At 45.3% G+C, this 21,636-nt stretch overlaps 1 protein-coding gene across 5 annotated transcripts in view; it reads right to left on the bottom strand.

The window, feature by feature from the left end:
- Nucleotides 1-21,636, bottom strand: part of FRMPD2 (FERM and PDZ domain containing 2) — a 128,811-nt gene that overhangs the window by 93,959 nt on the left and 13,216 nt on the right. For all 5 annotated transcript variants that reach the window (XR_004001343.1, XM_030570380.1, XM_030570377.1 and 2 more), the window contains exons 2-7: nucleotides 14,512-14,640; nucleotides 14,106-14,263; nucleotides 11,943-12,008; nucleotides 7,124-7,309; nucleotides 5,252-5,369; nucleotides 3,544-3,669 (exon numbers count right to left, since the gene is read on the bottom strand). Coding sequence is in view for 4 of the 5 variants with exons in the window: in XM_030570377.1 (XP_030426237.1) it covers nucleotides 3,544-3,669; nucleotides 5,252-5,369; nucleotides 7,124-7,309; nucleotides 11,943-12,008; nucleotides 14,106-14,263; nucleotides 14,512-14,640 (783 nt within the window). In the remaining variant the exon portion in view is untranslated. The remainder of the gene's footprint in view (nucleotides 1-3,543; nucleotides 3,670-5,251; nucleotides 5,370-7,123; nucleotides 7,310-11,942; nucleotides 12,009-14,105; nucleotides 14,264-14,511; nucleotides 14,641-21,636) is intronic.

The following is a 21,636-nucleotide window of genomic DNA, read 5'->3' as shown; positions in this document are numbered from 1 at the left end:
ACAAAGTTGGATTTCAATAAAAGAGCCGCCATTTGAAGCATTAAAAAAACCAGTAACTCGGAAATCTACAGTTAACGTATGTTAAATACATAAAGCTGAATAGCCACAAACTTTGTGGATGTTTGGCTCTGAATCCAGACACAAACTCTGTGGGTACCTCTACACTGCAATAAAACACCCTGGGCAACAAGACTCAGAGCCTGGGTCAGCTGACTCACATTGTGGGGCTTGGGCTGCAGGGCTACAAATAGCAGTGCAGACCTTCAGACTCAGGCTGGAGCTCAGGCCACCTTGCAGAGCCTGGGATCCACCCTCGGTCTCAATGTCTACACTACTATTTTATAGCCCTGGAGTCTGAGCCCCTCGGTCGGAGATAGCTGACCTGGGCCATTCACAGCCACGCTGCTGGTCTTTTACTGCAGTGTGATTCCTGGTCCTTTGATACACAATTCTAACTATTAAAATCTTTCTAATGAAAATCTGAGCCACTCGCTCACAAGACAGGTCATACCATTTTCAACATGTTTGGGCATTTGGAGCAAAAATATTAAGAAAATTAATCACTTAAATATAAGCTTGGTGAAGAACAGCAACAATGGCAATATGCAAAAACAAACAAATACGTAACTATAAAAAATGAGACTAAAGAAATCAAAGTGTATTTTCTCAAACAGCAGATGGCAGTATTGCAAAGTCAAGCTCTTTGGGTGACTCAGAGGCGAAGATGCTGGCAGTGAGAAATGAAAGACTATGAGACATGTCTGATATCAAGGCCAGATCCTCCTCTGATATCAGTTAACATAAGCCCATTGAAATCAACATAGATGAGTTGATGTACACCGGCTGAGGTTCTCAGGAGGGCACGCTTACATTCCTATCTGATAAGACAGCCTTGCAAGTCTCTACTAGGGTGACCACATGTCCCAATTTTATAGGGACAGTTCCCAATTTTGGGGTCTTTTCCTTATATAGGCTCCTATTACCCCCCATCCCCGTCCCTATTTTTCACATTTGCTGTCTGGTCACCCTAGTCTCTACTTGCCCACTCGCTCAGGACAAGTTATCTGTTTGTATTCTTTGACAAGCACTTCAAATACCCTTAACTTTTCATCATCCTGGTGGGATGACCTGACTAGTTCACAGGCCTTGATGCCATGCTTTTAGCACAAATCAAGCCCATTCCTTGTTCTGCAACAGCCTTCCAGTAGGAACAGTGGGGAGAAACAATTTATCAAGAGTCATCATAAAATGAGTTACATTTATGAATGGGATTATATGATGGGGTTGCTTGTGATTGGATTTGATGATCCAGGAAGTCCCATCCAGTCCCATATTCCTGATTTAAGATTAGCATGTGGCTCTTGAAGAAGTTGCTTCCCATGAACAATGAATTTTTAAATGCAAATGAGCTTCCAGAGTACAAGCTGGAATACTAGCAAAGATCACTGAGGATATGGATCTCCCTTGATTGTGGTGGTCTTTTCCTGGACTGTAATAGCCTCGTGGGGAGAAGAATGTCTTTTTTGGATATATTATCCTGGGAAAGGATGGCTATGGTGAGCAAACTCTCCGAGTCTAGTTGTGTTACTTTATATATTGTGCTTTTAGGGCCTGCTCCTACAAAGTGCTGAGCACCCTCAATTGCCACGGATTCAGCAGGAACTGAGTGTATGCACCATCCCACAGGACTCAGCCCTTGGTTCTAAGCATTACAGCCACGATTTTCAAAAAGGGGATAGCCTCTAAATCTATATTCAGGCACCTTGATAAGTAGTGGCTCCCACACTGCTGCATCCATGGTTTGTTGTAAGTTTATAATGACTACAGTTTTGGAGCTTTAAGTATCCACCTCTCTTCCAGGAAGGAAGGATCTTTTTTTCCCCTTCAGTGATGAGGCGAGGGGTGGATTCTGTGCTGTGCATCTTAAAGGCACCCTAGAACTCTCAGCCAGAGAAGTCGGAGGGGGAGTAAGGGGGCATTAAGACCCTTTTACACCTCCCAGACCTGGGCTGCTCTGGGAGCTGTAACAACTCCTGGCCCAAGTTAGACAGTCTGAGGCACGTCTAATTGTGGACAGATCTCTCCGGCTACCCTATGGGCCTCAGTGCTACCTCGATGCCTTCTCCCACTCCCAGCCCCACTCAAGACAATCTGTTGTCTAAGGCAAAACTTCAGTGGGCCGCCCTCCTCCTACCTGCCTGCCTCAGCTCAGTCACTGCAGTCTCTCTGCCCATTGCTGATTAACAAATCCTATTGCAACGTTGCCAGCGAAAGGAGAGCTGTGCCACCAGACCCCCTCCTCCAAGAGCCCACTGCAATCCAGATAAGTTTGTCACCAGTCAGGCTGGGAAGGGCCTCTCCGAGACACTATCCCCCTGCACTCTGGAGTGTCCAGCCCAGCCCACCAGCGCAAATGTCCTTAAATTAGAGCTGAGTTGCTGTGTGTGTTATCAGTAAGGACACATGCTGCAGGCTGCTCCCAGTTTGCACATTGCTCCATGCAGGCGGCTCTGCTCTAAGCTGTGCCCTGGGGGTAGGACTGAGCAGGTCCCGGGAGATCAGAATTTGGGGGCTCTCCCAAATGACCATGGTGCTGAAGACTCTGAGCTAGCTGTGACTCCCTTACAACCAGCTTCCAGGAGCAGTTCAACAGCAGGGGTCACACACAGCAGCCCTCTGACTCCAGTGGGGGCAGGATTGGGCATAGAGCTGCACTCAGCAGCTTGATCTCCCCTCTCCCCTGACAGCCAGGGTCCTGGAGACCCCGTGTACCTGCCCCAGCCACCTGCCCCAGTCAGTTCCGCTCAGGGCAGGAGCAGATTGTTAGACACACTTGCAGGCTCTTCAGCCTTAACATTCAGCTTGTTCTGCAGTAGGCCCTCTGTCAGCCCGTGCTCTGTGGTTGGCCGGCCTGGTTTTCAGCATGCTTGCTTCGGGGGGGGAGACCGCTGAAAGGGGCTTTTCCCCACTGGGGAGTGGGACAGCTCCAGCCACCTGGGCTGAATGGAAAAGAGAAGAGTGGCCACAGGGCAAGGGGACACAGAGGGGACGGAGATGACAGGGGAAGGAAAGGAGGTATAGGAAGGCTGAAGAGGGAAAGGGGCAGGTGGGGAGGCTGGAGGGGGAGCCGGGATGTGTGCGGGGGGATCCCCAGCCCAGCCCAAAGGCCCTGTCTCACTCAGCATTCAGCATGCTGGCAGTCACCAGCACGTAAAATCTTTATTTTTACATAAAATGTTCATCTGCAGCCCTGGCAGCACCGAGCAAGCAAGAGACCCAGCTCAACTGGGGGCAGGGGTGGGGGAGCAGCTTCTACTATTTCAACTGCTTTTTACGCACACAGCTCCCCATACACAAAACAGAACCAGCAAAGTGGTGTCGATAAAATTTCAGAATCAACCAACTGGTATTTGCATGTTTGCTGGCACAATATTGACCGTTCAATACCTTTTCTGATTTCTGCACAGGGAAAACTGGAAGTCAGTCTGGAGGTGACCTGCTGCAAGGATAAATCACAGTAACCATTTCAAAGTAGAACCCTACCTCTCCTGTGGCCCCTGTTTGACAGTATCAAAGATGTGCTCTCCGAAATGCTGCTGGAGTCACAATAATCCACAGAAAGTTGTCTGTAGTCCTCTGCTGACTGACTATAATTCAGTAACCTGGCCCCTGTGTTTGGAAACAGAAAAGAAGCCTGGTAAATCACCATATTCTCTTTTGATTCTAAAATTGCTGTATCCGAGTGCTCGCTTAGCTATCACTTGGTCTTGGCTCACTTTGATCGAGTCATCTTTGCTGTTGAATGTCTTGAGCGCTTTTCACTTCCATCACGAAAGCATTCACCATCCCTTGGAAGAGCTGCTTCTCTTCCCTTGTGCTTTTTAGAGCCCTACTCTGACAGTCCCTACAGCCCCTTCAGCGATCCCAACCAACATGAGTCTAATGTACATATTATTTCCCTCAAGTTTTAATTGAAAAGCATTAGGAAGGTTCAGGTAGCCAAGGAACAAGTTCTAGCTACTTCTATCCTCCAAAGTCACACGTCCGAGAGAACCCAGCTATTTCCCTCAGGAGTGCTCCATATTGAGTGCCAAGATACAGATCCACCATATAGTGCAACTGCAGCAATTCCCCAAGAATGGTGACCCAAAACATCATGAAGTTGCAGCCGCTCTTTGCTTCTATTATATCTTACCCCTATCCTTTTCTCGGGCCTTACAACTTGGGGTGGTAATTTTTAAAGCGGAAAAATATTCAGTGAAATGCACCCTCAATAGAAAATGCACCCCGAATGTTCACACTTTAAAATAATGAAGGTACTGATTTAGCAAAGCATTCAAGCAAGTGTTTAACTTTAAGCATGTGCTTAATTCTATTGAAGTCAATGAGATATAAGCATGTGCTCACATGATTTGCTGAATAGAGACAGGGCTATTCATATGTTGTGCATAAGAGCTTGCTGATTTAGGGGCAAAACCAGGACAGAAATACATTGATATTAACTTCTACTGAGGTGAACATCAAGATTTATTGACCTGAGAGGAAACAAAAGGACATGAAGCCGAAGTCAATATTTATCTTACAGCAGAGTTTTACCCAGAGGGACAATAACATCTTGAAGTTCAGTTAAAGTGAACCATGAAGTCAGGATGCATACATTCTGACCAGGGATCCAAAAGGATGAATCCCACTCGCCTTTCTCAGGTGGGTTGTCTAGTTGGCTACAATAGGGCTGCCTTCATGGGTATGATGAGCAGAATTTGGCCTTGTTTCTTAAAACTACTCTAGGAGTAATAAAAGTAAGAGTAAAAAACTTTTTGAAAGGAAGATGTATGCTGACCATTACTGGGCTATTCAAGAAGGAAAGATGTGGATATGCTTTTGAAATGGCTTGAGCACAGATTCAGGGAAAACTATTCTTCACCTTTGAGCATTCGGTTGGATACACAGAGTACTAAAACAATTTTTCTTTGGTATAGTGTCTTTCATGCAGACCGTTTTAAGGAGTTAAATATATGCATGCTGATCAGTTAATATTGCTCCATAGCCTTCAGATCACAGTCCTTTGCATCTGTAAGCAGTGAAAGTCTTGCTGAGTTGTCACAGATTTTTCTCCATCATACACTCATTCAGAGGTAAAGCAGTAAATATCATATTCAACTCTATATATAATTGACCCAACGTAATTTGAAACAATTCACTTGGGCTGGGAGACCCTTTGAGAAGCGCAGTGTAAACCAGAAACCTTTACCTTGATGAAAATTCAGCTGGGAGGGCAATGCTGAGCTGTCAGATGCTTTCTCATGCAGCCTTTTCCTTATCACATGGCTTCTGTTCAGCTGGCTGTCTTCAGTGGCTACCTGTTCTACCTGCAAACCAATTGCACTGCAAGTCAATGTCAGCAGACCAGGGGACTGCAAACATTCATGAGGAAATGCTCCTTACCCTCAGCTTGGTCTAGGCTCATCAGTGACACTGTATGTGAGTGTGTGTTAAATAAATGATACTTCCTATTGGGGTTGGAAATAAACTATTTGCAAATGGACTATTGGACTATTATTAACTAGAGCTGATCAAAAAATGGGACATTTTATTTGAAAATCTCATTGACTTTCTCTTCCATTTTTTTCCAGTCAAAATGTCAACAAAAGTGCTCCTTGAAATCGTAAACTCTTGAAAACAATTTATCAAGCTTATTTATTAACCCCACCACCTTTCAGGCTTGATTGTGCCTTTACGGCCCAGCCCCACGGCAAAGGAGGTGCAGGGAGCTCACAGATATCTGATATAGGTAAGATGTCTTCGAGCTCATAGAATGACATAGACCAGAGTGGCAAGTGGAAACTCTTTATACAGGGGGCAGCATGCTCTCCTCCCTCATGAAGCCAGTTCCATTGGCCAGTGTGAAGTCTCACAGCCTGTGGAAAAGCTACTATCACTGTGGCATTAGCCTGGAGCGTGAAGTCTGGGCAATGATCCCATGGAGACTGGATCTGTATCTCTCTATGCGTGGAGGTACATTGTATGGGGAAGCCTCTTTGCCTCATCCACACAGGCACACCGACACAAGGCCACTGTCAACTGCTCTAGAGGCAGTCTCCCAGATGTCCCAGCACTCTCCTAGCTAGTCTCCCTCTATTCATCTCAAATTAACCCAATCCATTAATTTAACATAAAAATCAGACAACCAGCCCTAAAACTTCAGGGCTTTCAATCTTCCTTTAGCACCCTGTCAGCTTGGCCTGAGACTTGCCCCTCTGCTACCACAGGCCTTTCTGCTTCGCTGTCTCACTCTGTTCTCCTTGCTTTAAAGCAGGGCTTGTTTTCCTTATTGGTCCCAGCTGTGGCTGCATGCCGCCATGATTGGCAGTGCTGGCAGCTGTGCTGGCAAGTGGTCAGCCTGGTTGCCTGAAAGTGGGGAAGATGCTCCTCTCCCTTCTATCTATACCCAGATGGGTTTGTAAACCCCAGGACAGCCACAAAATCTGGTTTAGGGGAAATTAGGACCAGATCCTACTTCCTTTACTCTCACAAATATTCCCTCTGAAATACAGTGAGGTTACTTGGATGGGTAAATCCAGCCGGATATAGCCCATAACCCACAGCACAGTTGCTTTAAAGGTACTTAGCTAGTCTTAAAAGTCATACAGCATTCAAGGTTTTCACCATGCTCTGGGCTGGGGCTTTTACATCTGAGAATCCTAGGAGTGATAATATTGCAATCCTGTGATTGGGGCCACGGCATCCCAATGTTGACAATACATTGTATTCCTAAAACTTAATGGTATCTGGGTATAATTTTCAAAATTGCCTACCTCTGTGACTTAGGAGCCTAAGTCCCATTGATTTTTCAGGTGCTTTTGGAAAAATTCACGCCTGCTTCCATGGTGTCAAAATATGTAGAAGCCTAATAGAAAAATGCAACCTAAACACTGAAGAAAGTACATGCAGCTTCTTCCATGGCACAAGAGTCACTCATTTAAAGCCATCACTGACTTTTCACAGGCTGTCTTGTTCTAAAATATTCGACTCTACTGTCCTTACTCCCTGCCCCGCCAAAAAAAAAACAGCAACCAGAACTACTATATTATTGTCACTGCTGGGAAATAAAAGAGGTACTGACCTCAGTGATGCTTCCGAGTACAAATTTGACCATTCTCTGGATGTAAACACTTGCAGGAGAAGAGGAAGATTCCTTCTGGTGCACTTCACATGCCTCCAAAATGGACTCTGGGGAAAGTCTTTTATGTGGCAGATCTTCACACAGCTTTAGCAGCAGGGCATGTAACTGATCACTCAGCTGAAGGGACTGAGACAAGAAAGAGATAATGGTAAATAATAGCTCTCATTTAGATAAAACACTGTAAAATGCTCCATGAACTAGGGCTGGAATTTTCTGCAGGACCTTTGAGTTCCAATGAGAATTCACTTAATTCCCTTAGCCTCTTGGGAAATCCCAGTCTAGAGACATAGAGTACCACTGAAATGAAGCCACCCGGGGAAGGAGGATGTCACTGAAGGTAAATGTCATATATTATGATTCAGAACAGTGCATAGAGGGGGAGATGTGGCTACTGACAACAACTGTGGCTGCTCCACAAATCTGAAGTTTAGATCATTCATTTTTAAAATCTCATCCTTAAGCTGCATGGCACTCTATCATATAGTCTCAGAAGGGTCAAGAATTGAGCTACTCAAATCTATGTTTCTATGGAGACCAGATATTTAAATTCTATGTAGTTATTTAGGTCACGGGCTCCCTACACTGAGACCACGGAGAAGTAAAACATCCTAGAAAAGGAGCTCAGATGGACTAAATACTAATAGCTTCCCATATCACCAATGCACAGTTAATAGCTCGGAGGACATGTTAGTGAAACAAGAGTGCCTCCTGCAAATCTCTGAAGAGACACTGAACTGGCTGAGCAGGAAATGGAAACGGTTGGCTACTAATAGCAGTTCTGGTGGTAAAAATCTGCCCAGGGCACAAAGAGAGATTGTTAGTCACTTCACAGCCATCCCATGCTTTGAACAAAAGTCACCTTCATTTGCACAGAGCTGTGTGTCCAATACTGTATACATACAGGTCACCAAAAAGATTCAGATGTGACTTTCTTCAGCATAAGAACATAAAAACGGCCATATTAGGTTAGACCAATGGTCCATCTAGCCCTGTAGCCTGTCTTCCAAAGTGGCCAATGCCAAGTGCTTCAGAGGAATGAACAGAACAGGGCAATTACTGAGTGATTCATTCCCTGTTGTCCACTCCCAGCTACTGGCAATCAGAGGCAGGGCCGGCCTTAGGATTTATGGTGCCCTAGGCGAGATTATTAAACTGGTGCCCCTGTGCCTGATCTGCTCTTAGCAACACAAACATAAGCTTATAGTATTGGAAAACTTGCCACATTCACATTATTAAAACCAGTTTAACTTAATTAAGCACACTGTAATGTTGATGGACTAGCACTAAAGAAGCAGCACTATAGAAAAAATTCTGATATGACAGAATGATGCAAATAATATTTTTTTTAATTTATCAAAATTTTATTGGAAATTTATATGAAGAGGTATTGAAACAAAGACTTGTTTTTAATTAAAAGCAATCTTTCTGGCTTTTTTGGCTGCAAAATCAGTAATAATGTCATCGTATGACAAAGACAAAGTCGTGTCTTGTTCGATCGCAAGAATAGCAAGACCAGTCAAGCGTTCCTGACTCATTGTAGAGCGGAGATAGTTTTTAATGAGCTTTAGTTTTGAGAAACTCCGTTCTCCTGATGCTACTGTTACAGGAATTGTCAGTAGAATACGAGTGGCAATGTACACATTAGGATATATGTCAACAAGTTTGCGGGTATGAATAAACTGTACAATGTCCATCACCGATTTTGCATGTGGCAACATTGATGACAGTGTACTCAATTCTTCGTACAGTTCAAGTCCATTTAAATCAAAACTATCACCGTGCTTCAGGAGGCTCTCTAGATTCTTGCACTTTGTCATTAGTTGCTCTTGTTTTCCTATTTCGTTGAATTTAGTTATGTCATACAAAAATCCAAACTGTTCATGGTGTACTTGTAAGGTTTTAAACCTTTCATCAACAGCAGTTACTGATTTATCCATCACAACATTAAAAAATTCAACCTCAAATTTCTTTTCTGGATCGTCTATGGGCATGATCTGCTGTACAGATTCTTCATAAAGAAGTGTTCCTGGCCTTTTAAACTCATATTAACTATGTATTTACTTTATGAAAGTTGGAGAAAACATTGTGAAAACGTAAAACATTGGCTGCCCAACTTCTGGGCTGGCAAAAGTTATACTGACTCACAGGGGAAAAAAAAAGCAGGAGAATCTTAGTACAACATATGGTCACTCTATACCAGGGGTCGGCAACCTTTCAGAAGTGGTGTGCCAAGTTCACTGTAATTTAAGGTTTCTCGTGCCAGTAATACATTTTAATGTTTGTAGAAGGTTTCTCTCTATGTCTATATTATATAAATAAACTATTGTTATTATCTGAGGTCTTGGCCACCGGTCCTCCTCAGGCCACTGCTAGCTGAGTAAATGAAACCCCAAACCGGCAGCGGGCTGGTGGCTGGAACCCTAGACAAGGATCCCAGGTCCTGCTCAGCCCGCTGCTGGTCTGGGGTTCTGACCACCAACTCCTGCCAGCCAGGATCCCGGCCGCCAACCCCTCCTCAGCCTGCTACCAGCCTGGATTCTGCTCACCCAGGCTGGCAGGAGGAAGAGTGGGGCTGGTGGCTGAGCTCCTGACTGGCAAGGGGCCGGCAGCCGGAACCCCGGAGTAGCAGTAGACTGAGTGCTGCTGGCACCCCAGACTGGCAGCAGATTGAGCCACTCAACCTCCCACTGGCCCTGCTCAGCCCGCCACCAGCCCGCTCAGCCCACCACCAGCCCACTCAGCCCACTGCCGGCTGAGTGAATGGAACCCCAGGCTGACAGCAAGTTAAGTGGTTCAACTGGCCTGCTCAGCCCACTGCCAGCCTGGGGTTCCTTGGGGGTCCCCAGGCCAGCAGTAGGTGCTGAGTGGGGCCGATGGCTGGTATTCCAGCTGGCAATAGGGCAGCAGCCGGAACCCCCGAGCAGTGATGGGCTGAGCCGCTCAGCCTGCTGCTGCATACCATCAAAAATCAGCTCACCTGCCACCTTTGACACGTGTGCCGTAGGTTGCCGACCCCTGCTTTATACACTAGTAAGGAGATGAGCATATTACAGTTGTTGGAGGGCTCTTATCAGGAGTAACAGGCTATAGGAGAGTCAGTCAACATTTTTTGTTTCTCTGATGAAAACTGACCCACTCCCTGCCTCAAACCAAACCTGTCACTAATAATTGTCAACAACTTAATTTTCTGGTTTTGGCTAAGATATTGATTTAAAAAAAAAATATTGAAATTGGATTCAGGATTGTTAGCAAGAATTTTTGGCAAACAAAGTTGTTAAATGACAATCTAAATGGCAACACAGTACTGCTTTCATGCTTGGCTCACCCCCTAGCCTGCTGGTCCAACAGCTGCAGTAGAGGAGGAGATAGGTGGAAAACTGCAGGACCCCAAAATCCACCTCTTGGGGTGCAGAGTGGCAACAGCAGCAGCAAACCCTCAGGTCCAATCACACGCCAATGGGCACCGCCGCCAGCCCAACAGACCATGGTGAAGTTAGCACAGCATCTGATATCAGGGATGGGGCACCCATGGAGCCACAGCAGCTCATCCTGCCCTGTGCAGCTCCCCCCGGATGAGATGGATCACTGGCAGCTGCCAGCCTGGGGGAGAGGCGCTCCCCAGCTAGGGTGGCCAGATCCAGATGTCCTGATTTTATAGGGCCAGCCCCGATATTTGGGGCTTTGTCTTATATAGGCACCAATTACCCCACCTAGAATGACCAGACAGAAAGTGTGCAAAATCAGGACAGGGATGGGTGAGGGTGGGGGTGGGGGAGTAAAAGGAGCCTATATAAGAAAAAGACCCCAAAATTGGGACTGTCTCTATAAAATAGGGATATCTGCTCACCCTACCCCAAGCCCCTATCCTGATTTTTCACACATCTGGCTAACCCCAGCCAAGCCCTGTGTGACATTCCAATTCTGGCTGCCTGTGGAGGAAGTGAGTCACTTTCACTTTCATTCCTCAGCACGCAGCCAGCCTCCCCTCCTCCCACAGCACCTCACCCAACCCAGCCCTGACGGAGGGGAGGGAGGAGAGAGAGAGGGGTGCTGCTGGGGAGGAGGGAGAAAGGAGGGGGTGCTCCGTGGGGCGGAGGGGAGGTGAGGTCCTTTCCCAACCCCTACCCTCTCCCCTTCCCAGAGACCCCAGCAGCCAATCCCATTCCTCAGACTGTACTGCATTCGGCTCTCTCTAGGACCCAGCAGCCCTGCTTCTACACTGTCTGGGCTGCCTGCAGAGTGGTGCCCCCAGGGAGAATGAGGCCCTACGTGGCTGCCTATTCTGCCTATGCCTAAGGACGGCCCTGATCAGAGGTTTAGGGACACACAGAGCATGGGGTTGCTTCTCTGACCAGCTTGGCTCATAGCCATTGATGGACCTATCCTCCATGAGCTTTTACCTACCAGTAATTCTTTTTTTGAAACCAAGCTTGAAGCTCTATTTATCTTATTTCTGGTATGAAGGAAATTCCCCTCCTCTTGCCTCGAGGAAGGGGCTAGGGAATTGTAAATCTTAAAAGAAAGGGAATCTTAAAAGAAAGATACAATTCAAATGCAAATCCTGGATTTGGATAATCCTAAACTTTGGCATCTGACTCTGAATTTCCCAGCTGGTCCTGGTCTCTCTAATGGGCCAAGCCAAAACACTAGCCACAAACTTCCCACCTGGACTATGGAAAGTTCAACTCATACCTCCCAACTTTCCAACATGCCAATGTCTGACAAGATTAAGGAGAACAAAGATATTGATATTACTGACCTGGTTTGGAGGAACCTGATAGTCTGCTGACCAATAGAGGGTCATTCCCAATGAATACACCAGCATCTGGCAAACAAGAACACCCAACCAACAGTTATGAATTATATGTCAACAATTACAAAGAACTCGCCTGGCAGTGAGATCTCTGAAGCTGTGAGCCGAGATTGGGACTTTTAAAGCTGGACTGGATAGAGCACATGTACATGTACAATGGGACACAGCCCTGACTAGCAAAGAGATGGAATAGACAGGACATAATAGATCTTCAGCTCTATGGGCCAGATTGTCTCCTATGCATGAAAACACATGCTGGAGATGGTTTGACAGGCTGGCGAGCCAGCAGCTGACCCATGCCCTGGTCACTTAGACACAAACTAGTTCCCCAGAGAAGTCCTAACTGAGGGGCCAAAGACAATTACCTAATCAGACTGTGGGCTGATGTGCTCAGGGGCTACTTATCCCAACAGCTAAGAAGGTAGTTGTAAAGCACAAGAAGAAAGTGCAGAGGAAAGAGAGGGGCTAACAGGGGAAGCCAGGCCTGTGGCTGATGAGATTGTCTCCTCTCCTTGAAGACTGCCCTGAGGATTACAGTGCTGCACTAGGACTGTGATGGCAGCGTTGTGGTAGGAGCATCAAAAAACACTCACAGAGGGGTTGGCAATCAAGAGGCATGCAAGAGTGTTTGTGAGTGATCCCAAGGCAGGAAAGGAGCCTCTGCACACCAGCTGGGGTTGCCAGCCACAGGGCTGCGTAGATGCTGTTCACCTTCCCCTGGCTGGTGGGATTCTTGGAGCACAGCACTGTCAGCGTCCCTCACCATAGCATCAGCCAGGACAAGATTTGATGCATATTCCTGTCTTTGGAGCTAGGCCCCCACCCGCCAGGGAGCAAAGCTGCTTTACAGCTTGCACAGGAGAAAGTGGGTCCATTCACCTTTCTTTCTGTGCTTGCATAGCAGAAAGTCTGGTCCCCATTGCTATATATCGTTTCCCTCAGCTCTGCCACGGCCATTTCCTGCACTTCTAGCGTCCTGAGGAGATTTCCGTTCTGTTCTGCAGCCCTGACATTATCCCTGTTTATTACCAGCTGTGATTCCACTTGCCAGCAGGCTGCCACAAGAACAAACCTGGTAAAGACGTCTATTAAAATGTCTATTAGTCCCATCTGCTTCAGAGGGCCAGAGCTCAGTTTGCAAATCACCCCAGCAGAGCAAAGCTGCCAGAGATACCCATTTTGCAGGGTGTCTATTGAACAGTTATTAAGCAAAATCCATCTGGATGATTAGCACATTCCTGTCTCATGTTTATACAGACAAGCTGCTTTCAATTAGCCAGGTTTCATACAGTCATTGATTTAGTAGGGAGACTTGACTTTAAGAGACCATTCTTCTCTAGCCTTACTCTAGGATCTCTCTTTGCCATGGAAGGATGGGAACCCGATCCATGCAGAAGCCCTATACCTCCACCTAATGGCTCCTGGCCCCCCACAGCTCTGCCCAGCTCCCAGACAGCCCAGATCCAATGAAGCCAATGGCTGCCTCTAGGACCCCCTCTTGAGCAGATAGGTGCCTCAACTAGAACAGTCCTACAGTTTCTGGCATACAGTGAATTAGCCCATTCTGCCATCAGCCCTCCTGCTCTTTCTATATACCCCAAAATGGCAGGGGGTCCTCTGTGTTAGAGAGTGCTGAGGAATAGGCAACCCATCCAACAGGGAGATGTGAGATAAGCATGGAAGGACCCTCTGGATGTGAATCAAGGGAGCACTATCCTCCCGTAGTATCTGATATTAAAATGACCTTATTAGATAAAAGACTTTTTTTTTAAATGTTCCTTTCACAATGTGGCGTGACTGGATGCAAATCAGATGGGATGAGATGGCTGGTGCAAATCACTTTGTCCCATTTCCACCAGACTCGTGGGGCCATCGGATGATGTTTGAGATTGCAGTAGAATCTCAAATGCCTCTTGATTTCAGGGGGGTTCTGGGTTCCAGGCAAACCTTTCTCGCAGCCTTAACTACAGTCTAACTTGGTTTTGTTCACTGCCGTTGTGAGAGGGAGTCTGATGTTAGATGCTGGGTCTGTTGTGCTGACACATTTGGATCTGGGTATTTTGTCTAACAAACTCCAAGGTACAATCAGGCTGTTCAAAAACCCCTCACCTTTGTCAATCCAACATGCTTGTTTTCACTCTGTCCTTGGAGCAGTTCTGGTGCCCTGAAAGGGGCAGCCTCTTGGTGAGACATATTGTCTTGGAAAGACAAACTTCCTCTGGCTGAAAGTACCATTGACCATGGGCAAATCACATGGTTATGTGGATCTGAAAAACAGGACCAGCAGGAAAGCAGGGTTAATATTGTTGAATTCACTCTGCTAGGACAATGAGCTTCTGATGCAGTCTCATTTTAAAAACTCTCAGTCTGTTTTGAAGGATCCTGTCTTTCCCATCACTGCTCTTTGTTTTGGTAATGGGGAATCCCATGAGTCCTTCAGAACAATATGAATGTTCCAGGGTGACCAGTGCAGGCAGGTAGATGGACAGCTACCAAAACATAACCATCCACTCACCTTTGTGCAGGTCCTGGAGAAGATTTTCTGTGCCCAGATGTAAGAGAGCCCATATATCTTCCTCCTCCAAAGGGCTTCCCTTCAGCTGCAGAACCTCAGCCAGAGTCACACATGAGATGCTCATCCTTGCTACAATAGAAACCAGACAGCTAGAGCTGACTGAACTGTTCAGAATAAATCACATTCATTGCACATTTATCCCCTTTTCAGGGTAGCTAACCATTCATTAACCTGATTTCTTAGACCTTGGGCAGCATCACCAGATTGTCTGGGGCGAATGATTTCCATCTACCAGATTTTTTGTAGAAGTGACTGGTATGGTTATTCATTATTCAGGAGGCTTGAGTGGTCACCTGAATCACATGGCATCATTTCTGCTCCCTGATTGGATGACTTACAATTTCTAAATAGGAGGCATGGCTGAACAAAGCATTGTTTCTGTGATTTTCCCTAGGGAGGTGGTGGATGGGTGAAGGAGGGAGCATCTGAGAGTGAGAAAGAGCTGGAGAAGAAAGAGATGCCATGAGACAAGAAGGTCTATTAAATGTATGACATTTAAAATACTTTCCTTGTGCTTTTTTGCACAAGAAAAAGCATAATATCTGGCTATCTATATGGACCCAAGATTAAAGAAATATCTCCATTCCTTCCTGCTGAAGGAGAGGTGAACATAAGAATGGCCATACTGGATCAGACCAATGGTCCATCTAGCTCAGTAGCCTGTCTTCTGATAGTGGCCAATGCCAGAGGGAATGAACAGAACTGTCAGTCATTGAGTGATCCATCCCTTGTTGTCCACTCCCAGCTTCTGGCAATCATAGGCTAAGGACAGCCAGAGAATGAGGTTTCATCCCTGACCATCTTGGCTAATAGCCATTGATGGACCTATCCTCCATGAACTTTTTTGTACCCTATTACAGTTCCAGTCTTCACAACATCCCCTGGCAATGATTTCCGCAAGCTGCCTTTGTCTTGTGTGAAGAAGTACAGTGAAACCCTGCTATAATGCGCCCCATGATAATGCGAATTCAGATATAACGCGATTATAAGGTGGCTCCGGCCGACCCAAGCAAAAAAAAAAAAGGGCCTTCCCCACTGCCTCTTCCTCCCTGTCCCTGCTTCCCTTTTTGAAGAGAAGAGCCATTCTCCTCTCCAGCTGCTCCTCGCTCTTCCTCTGCCCCTTGCACATTTCCCCTGCTCTCCCCAAGTGTTTCCCTCTCTTGCTGCATGGTTGAGAGCCCCCGCTGCTGGAGCAGGCTGACAGCTGGACTGGGAGGGATGCTACAGAAACAGTGGCACGAACTCTGCTCTGAATATCAGCAACTCCTCAGTGTCAAATGCTGCAATCGGCTCTCCGGGTGGAGGGGACTCGGATGAGAGCCTTTGTACAGATCTCTCAAGAGCCGTTCCAGCCCCAGTCTGCCAGGTCCCAAAACTCCGGTTTTCAAAGTCCAAACCTAACCAATCTCAGGCTGGTTCTGGCTTGTTTAATAGATTGATTAGCTCGTGCTGCCACTAATTATTGCTACACCCTTTCAGTTACTGTTATGGGCAGTTCACAAGTCATTTTCTGCCCAAGAGAAACTGACCAGCTTGAAATGTTAAATTTTCGTAACCCTGCTATAATGCGACCCCACATTTATGGCAATCAAATTTTTGGATCCCAATTATTGCGTTATAACGGGATTTCACTGTACTTCCTTTTGTTTGTTTCAAACCTGCTGCCTATTAATTTCATTGGTGACCCCTGGTTCTTGTGTTATGAGATGGGGTAAACAACACTTCCTTATTCACTTTCTCCATGAGTCACAATTTTATACACCTCTCTCACATCCCCTTTTTGTCGTCTCTTCTCCAAACTGAAAAGTCCCAGTCTTATTAATCTCTCTTCATATGGAAGCCATTCCATACCCTTAATCATTTTTGCTGTACCTTTTCCAGTTCTAAAATATCTTTTTTTAGATGGGGCGACCACATCTGCATGCAGCATTCAATATGTGGCCATACTATGGATTTATATAGAGGCAATATGATATTTTCTGTCTTATTATCTGTCCCTTGCTTAATGTTTTCCAACATTCTGCCAGCTTTTTTGACTGCCACTGCACACTGAGTGCATGTTTTCAGAGAACTATCCACAATAACACCAAGATCTCTTTCTTGAATGGTAACAGCTAGTTTAGACTTCAACACTATCCATGCTGGTGAGGCAGATCTCCTACCGCCTTGAGAGCTGTGTTTTTTCCTTCCTCTCCCCTCAGAAGATTGAACCAAGAAGGGTTTGGAGGCTCTCAACAATTCGACAGCTGATAACAACTGAGGTGTGGAGCTCAGGGTGGACATAGCTCACGAGTTTCATTTTCCTTCACCAAGCGAGACCGCATGGCACAGGTTTCCAGATCTAATGACAGAGCTGTCTTATGGTCTTTGTGTCAGCAAACTCTGAGCACCCCTGAACATAAGATCACTGCTTGAGGGTCACCAGAAGTGAGCCTAGCTGGACAATCACTCAAAGGAGAAAGAACAGTTACTTACCCTCCTGTGGGCCTTTGAAATGTGTTGTCTATATCAGAGGTTCTCAAACTGTGGTCTGCAGGATAGTCCCCTCTAAGGTGTGCGCCTGGGTGGCCGCACACAAGAGAATGAAGGGCCACCCACCTAATTAGTGAAGCTGCGCAGGCGTGGCTCCATTAATTAGGTGCCTGGACCCTGAAGAAGACGCACATGTAAGGTGAGGTGGTGATCTTGGGGAGAATAGGGGGCAGGTGGAAGGGGGCAGTGGGGTGAGAAGAAGGGGTGGAGGCAATTTGGGACGTGCAGAGCTGTGGCGGCCAGAGAAAGAAGGAACTTTCCCCAGCTCCAGGGCTGCGGCTGCCAGGGGAGAGACAGCCCTCTTTCCCAGACTCAGTTATGCCCTCCTTCCCAGACTGCTATGGCAGGGGAAATATCCCCATCCTTCCCAGACCCAGTTTGGGGGCTGCCACAGTGGAGAAGAGAGAGACCCTCCTCTTTCCCAGACCCAGCTCAGGAGCTGCCACAGCAGGAGAGAGAGGGCACATCCATCGCATTAGAAAGGTAAGACTACTGATAGTAAAATATGAGTTGTGTGCTTTTATTTGTGGAACAAAAACACATTAATTATTATTAAGGGGTTTTTCATATAGTGCTTTTATCCAAAGCGCTATACAATAGTTAGCTAATGGTACTAACAACATTTGGAAAGATCATTAAGTGGTCCACCAAGACCCTCAGCAATTTTCAAGTGGTCCGCAAAAAAAAAAAAAAGTTTGAGAACCACTGGTCTAGATGGATTGCACAACCTGCCTTTCTTCCCTGCTGCTGCGAAGTCCTAAATCACCTGGAATCTGGAAAGAACTGCAGGGTGATTGCAGTCACCCTGCCCTTTATGCCTTAAGCTACAGGTATTTGGGGCGCAGGCGCAGGCCCAGCCCCAACAGACACTGCTATTCCAAAGAATCTGATCTCACACACATAGGGTGCACCAAGAATAGAATACCTGTGGACAGTCACTCAAAGAAGTAGTCCAGCTTGCCTGTGCAACTTTAATTCTGCCCCCTGTACATAGGCATCATTACCACACAGGTTCTAATTACATACTGAGCACGTACTACTCCTTAAACAATATAAATGCATGCATTTTTTTTCTACAGTTGTCAATACACGTATGTAGCATTTTGTGGCACTATTCAGTGCAGGCCAGACAGTCATTTACATACAAGATGCACCTTACAAGGCTGTAACAACCCCTAGATGATCACAGTGAATTATCTCCCCTGTGAAGCCTGGCTTCATTCAGTAATACACCTCACAAGAAGTTCACTCCACAGTTCTAAGCGTCACACAGCCTATCTTCCATCCAGAGGCAGATTAACAAATAGGGAATGTTCAATAATGCACTCCTCATATCTTTCCGGGAATTACTTTTCTTTGTATACCAGCTATACACTTCTTCTTTGGCCCCAAAATATGTAAGTTACACTTGTGTACATTCGCTTGTTCTCAATGGGCCAAATTCAGAGCTGATGTGTAAGAGAAGGTAAATTACATTGATAAGCAGATGTTAGTCTAAATGAGTCTAACTTACATTTTATGGTGTCAAAAGAGGGTATGAATTACCTCAGTTTAGAGTCCTTTATAATCATTTACAGTGAGATTCACCTTTGAATATACTCTGAAGTTTTTAATACCCTTCCAGCTCAGACTATCTCTTAGAAACAAGCAGACGTACAAAAATTCACATTAGACATTCTAATCACCATCTTAACTCTAACTCCTAAGATTTAACTATCAAGAGTCATAGCATTTCAATGTACAGATTACACATAGACTGTTAAAAAAGGTTTAAAACTAAAATTACAGCCTATTAAGTGCAAATAAATCCACAGTAATTATAACTGCCTCGCACCAAACTACACATGGAAGTCTATGGCATACATGTACTTTGTTGAAATACATTTCAAGGTCTACTGCAGAATACTAACATTGGAATTATTTTGACATTACACAGAGAACACTGTTCTGTATCTAATATTGGTATGTAACTAAGACAGATCTTTCTATAGTACATCTTCTGCTACACATATACACCCTATACAGTATATATGTATATATATCTTCTGCTAAAATTACTCCCAATACTAGTTTTATTCATTGTCCTTATGTAAGCTGTGCTTATAGCACACCATAAATATCCAAAAGATTGTTGGACAATTGTATTACATAGCAAGATTACAAGGAAGGAAGAATTAAGGTTTCTCTTAAAATGTTTAATGTGACTTTTCACATCTATCTATTTTGAAGTGTATGGGATTGAGAAATTTTGGGGCCTGATTCCAGTTTCACTGATTCCAGTTTTATCTTTGTGTAACTCCACTGACTTCTCTAAAGTTGCTTCTGATTTTTAAGTGAGAGCAGAATTAGACCCTTTTGCTTTCTGCCACCAATCTTAACATCCAATTCACATGCACACATGAACATTATAAGAAAAGAGCATTTCTTTAGGACAGATTCTGCCACTCATACTCATGTTGAGCAGCACCCTCTTTAGAAACAATAATTGGACTACTCATGCTACCCAGTGTGAGTAAGAGGAGCAGAATCTGGTCCTTATAGACCAATGCCCAAATAACCTTAACTCTGCCCCTATGTTCTGCTAATCTTTTTCTGTGCCTTTTAAAGATGAATTTTGGGGAATGCAGTAAATGTCTGTATTTTCCACATGAAGAAATTGAAAATGTGATAGATAGAACTTATTTGCATAACTGAGATTGTATATATCTGTTCAATATATTAAGTGTGATAATTTGTTATGACACTACCAGCTGGTGTTTTAGCATAAAGGACAGAGTATTATGCTCCTACATAGGAGTAGGATATGATTTCATTACACATTAGCTTTGTGTCTCATGATATGGGTATATGGCATTGTTTGGCCAAGTGGGAAAACACTGCTGATGGCAGTGGTATTCAGATAGTCTGGAACTGTTAACATAGCTTTGTTTTCACAGACTGTATACAGTTGCACAGAAGCACACACTTTGCATGCATAAGCATGAGGTGTTAACTCTGCATGCACAGTTATGAGAGCAAGTTTTGCAGACTATACATGCCTTCTGTGTGCCACTGAGTGTGGTTCCATGGGGCTCCCAGCACATTGTTCTATGTGAGTTGGATATAGGAACTGCCATTCTGGCAAAGGCTGGTGGTGCACCTAGTATGCTGTCCTATCTTGCCAGTAGGCAACATCAGATTCTTAAGAGGAAAGTGCAAGAAACTCCACAGTGGACAATCACCACAGGGGCAGTTTCTTCCTAACCCCAGGCAGTTAGAGGCTGACTTGTATCCTGAAGCATGAAGGCTTATATTCCTCAGCATGCTTTATCCCATTGAACGAAACTGCAGATGTTTTCCTTATTCACAGAAGAGTCTAATTCTTCTCTCACTTACTCCATTGTTATGCTGCTGTTGACTTCAGTGGAATCACTCCAGATTCACACTGGTGGAAGCAAGATTGAATTCAAACTGATAGATGTCTCATCCTGTTTTGGAATCCTGCCAAGCTCTTGTTCTCAATAATCTCTTGTGGCATTCAGTTCCACAGGTTAATTTGTGTGTGTGTGTGTGTGTGTGTGTGTGTGTGTGTGTGTGTGTGTGTGTGTGTGTGTGTGTGTGTGTGTGTATAAAATATATATATATATACACATATAAAGGCTTTGTATCGGGTGGGTAGTGGCAGGAGAGTGGCATGCTGGGGAAGGGTGGAGAGGACAGATTCACCACAGTCCGTATCCAGCCGCCATTGCCATCCACAGAGTAGAGGTATTGGAGCTAAGGATGGTACTGCATCTTTGTGTTCACCCCACAGCCTGAAAGTGCTGGCCTTTTGGGACACTCCTGTGTATAGCCTAATTGCCACAGCTGCTTGCTTTCTGCACAGAGAAGAGTTTGGTAAGTCCAACAGCCTGTTCCTCAGCCAGCTTTTTCTTTATAATGCAGTCTTCACCAGGTTGCTCTGTATATGCTTTGGTGTTCTGCATTATTTTCACTCTGTTCCAAGGGGCTCTGTGTCCCAGACTCATTATCTTCCAAACCGGAAGCCACTGTATTGGTAGTAAACTGAGCCCTCAGTGCCCTCCCCGTGGTTTTCTCAACCAACTTGTTGACATTTCAGATGGGACCCAAAATATTAATTTTAGTCTACGTGGCTTCAAGGGACAGTAAAGCTTCTTAAGGCCTAACCTTAATTAGAAAAGCCAGACAAAATCTTCTTAATCTAAGCCATCTCCATTCTCTCCTAGTAATAAATTGCTGGGGCAGTATTTCATTTAACTCTGTGGTACTGGGACTCGGCAGCCAGTTCAAATCCCCAGTGCTAGAGTTAAGATGTTCTCCTCACCATAGGGTTAATCCACCATGCAGTTTCCTCCTGAAGAAAGCTGCTGTATCTATTTTAGATGGAAACACTTCTGCCAAGTTAGTTCAGCATAGATGCTTCTAACTAGCTTAAATGGCTTAATAAACTAATGCGGAGGGTCAAGGCAACCCCTGGTGGCACCCGGCCACTGAAGCAAGTGGAGTGACACCAGTTCTACTTAACCTTCAGAG

This window comes from Gopherus evgoodei, chromosome 7 (genome assembly GCF_007399415.2).
Source record: "Gopherus evgoodei ecotype Sinaloan lineage chromosome 7, rGopEvg1_v1.p, whole genome shotgun sequence".
NCBI lineage: Eukaryota > Metazoa > Chordata > Testudines > Testudinidae > Gopherus > Gopherus evgoodei.
Note: the sequence above shows the minus strand (reverse complement) of the source record. Positions and strands in the feature narration are given on the sequence as shown.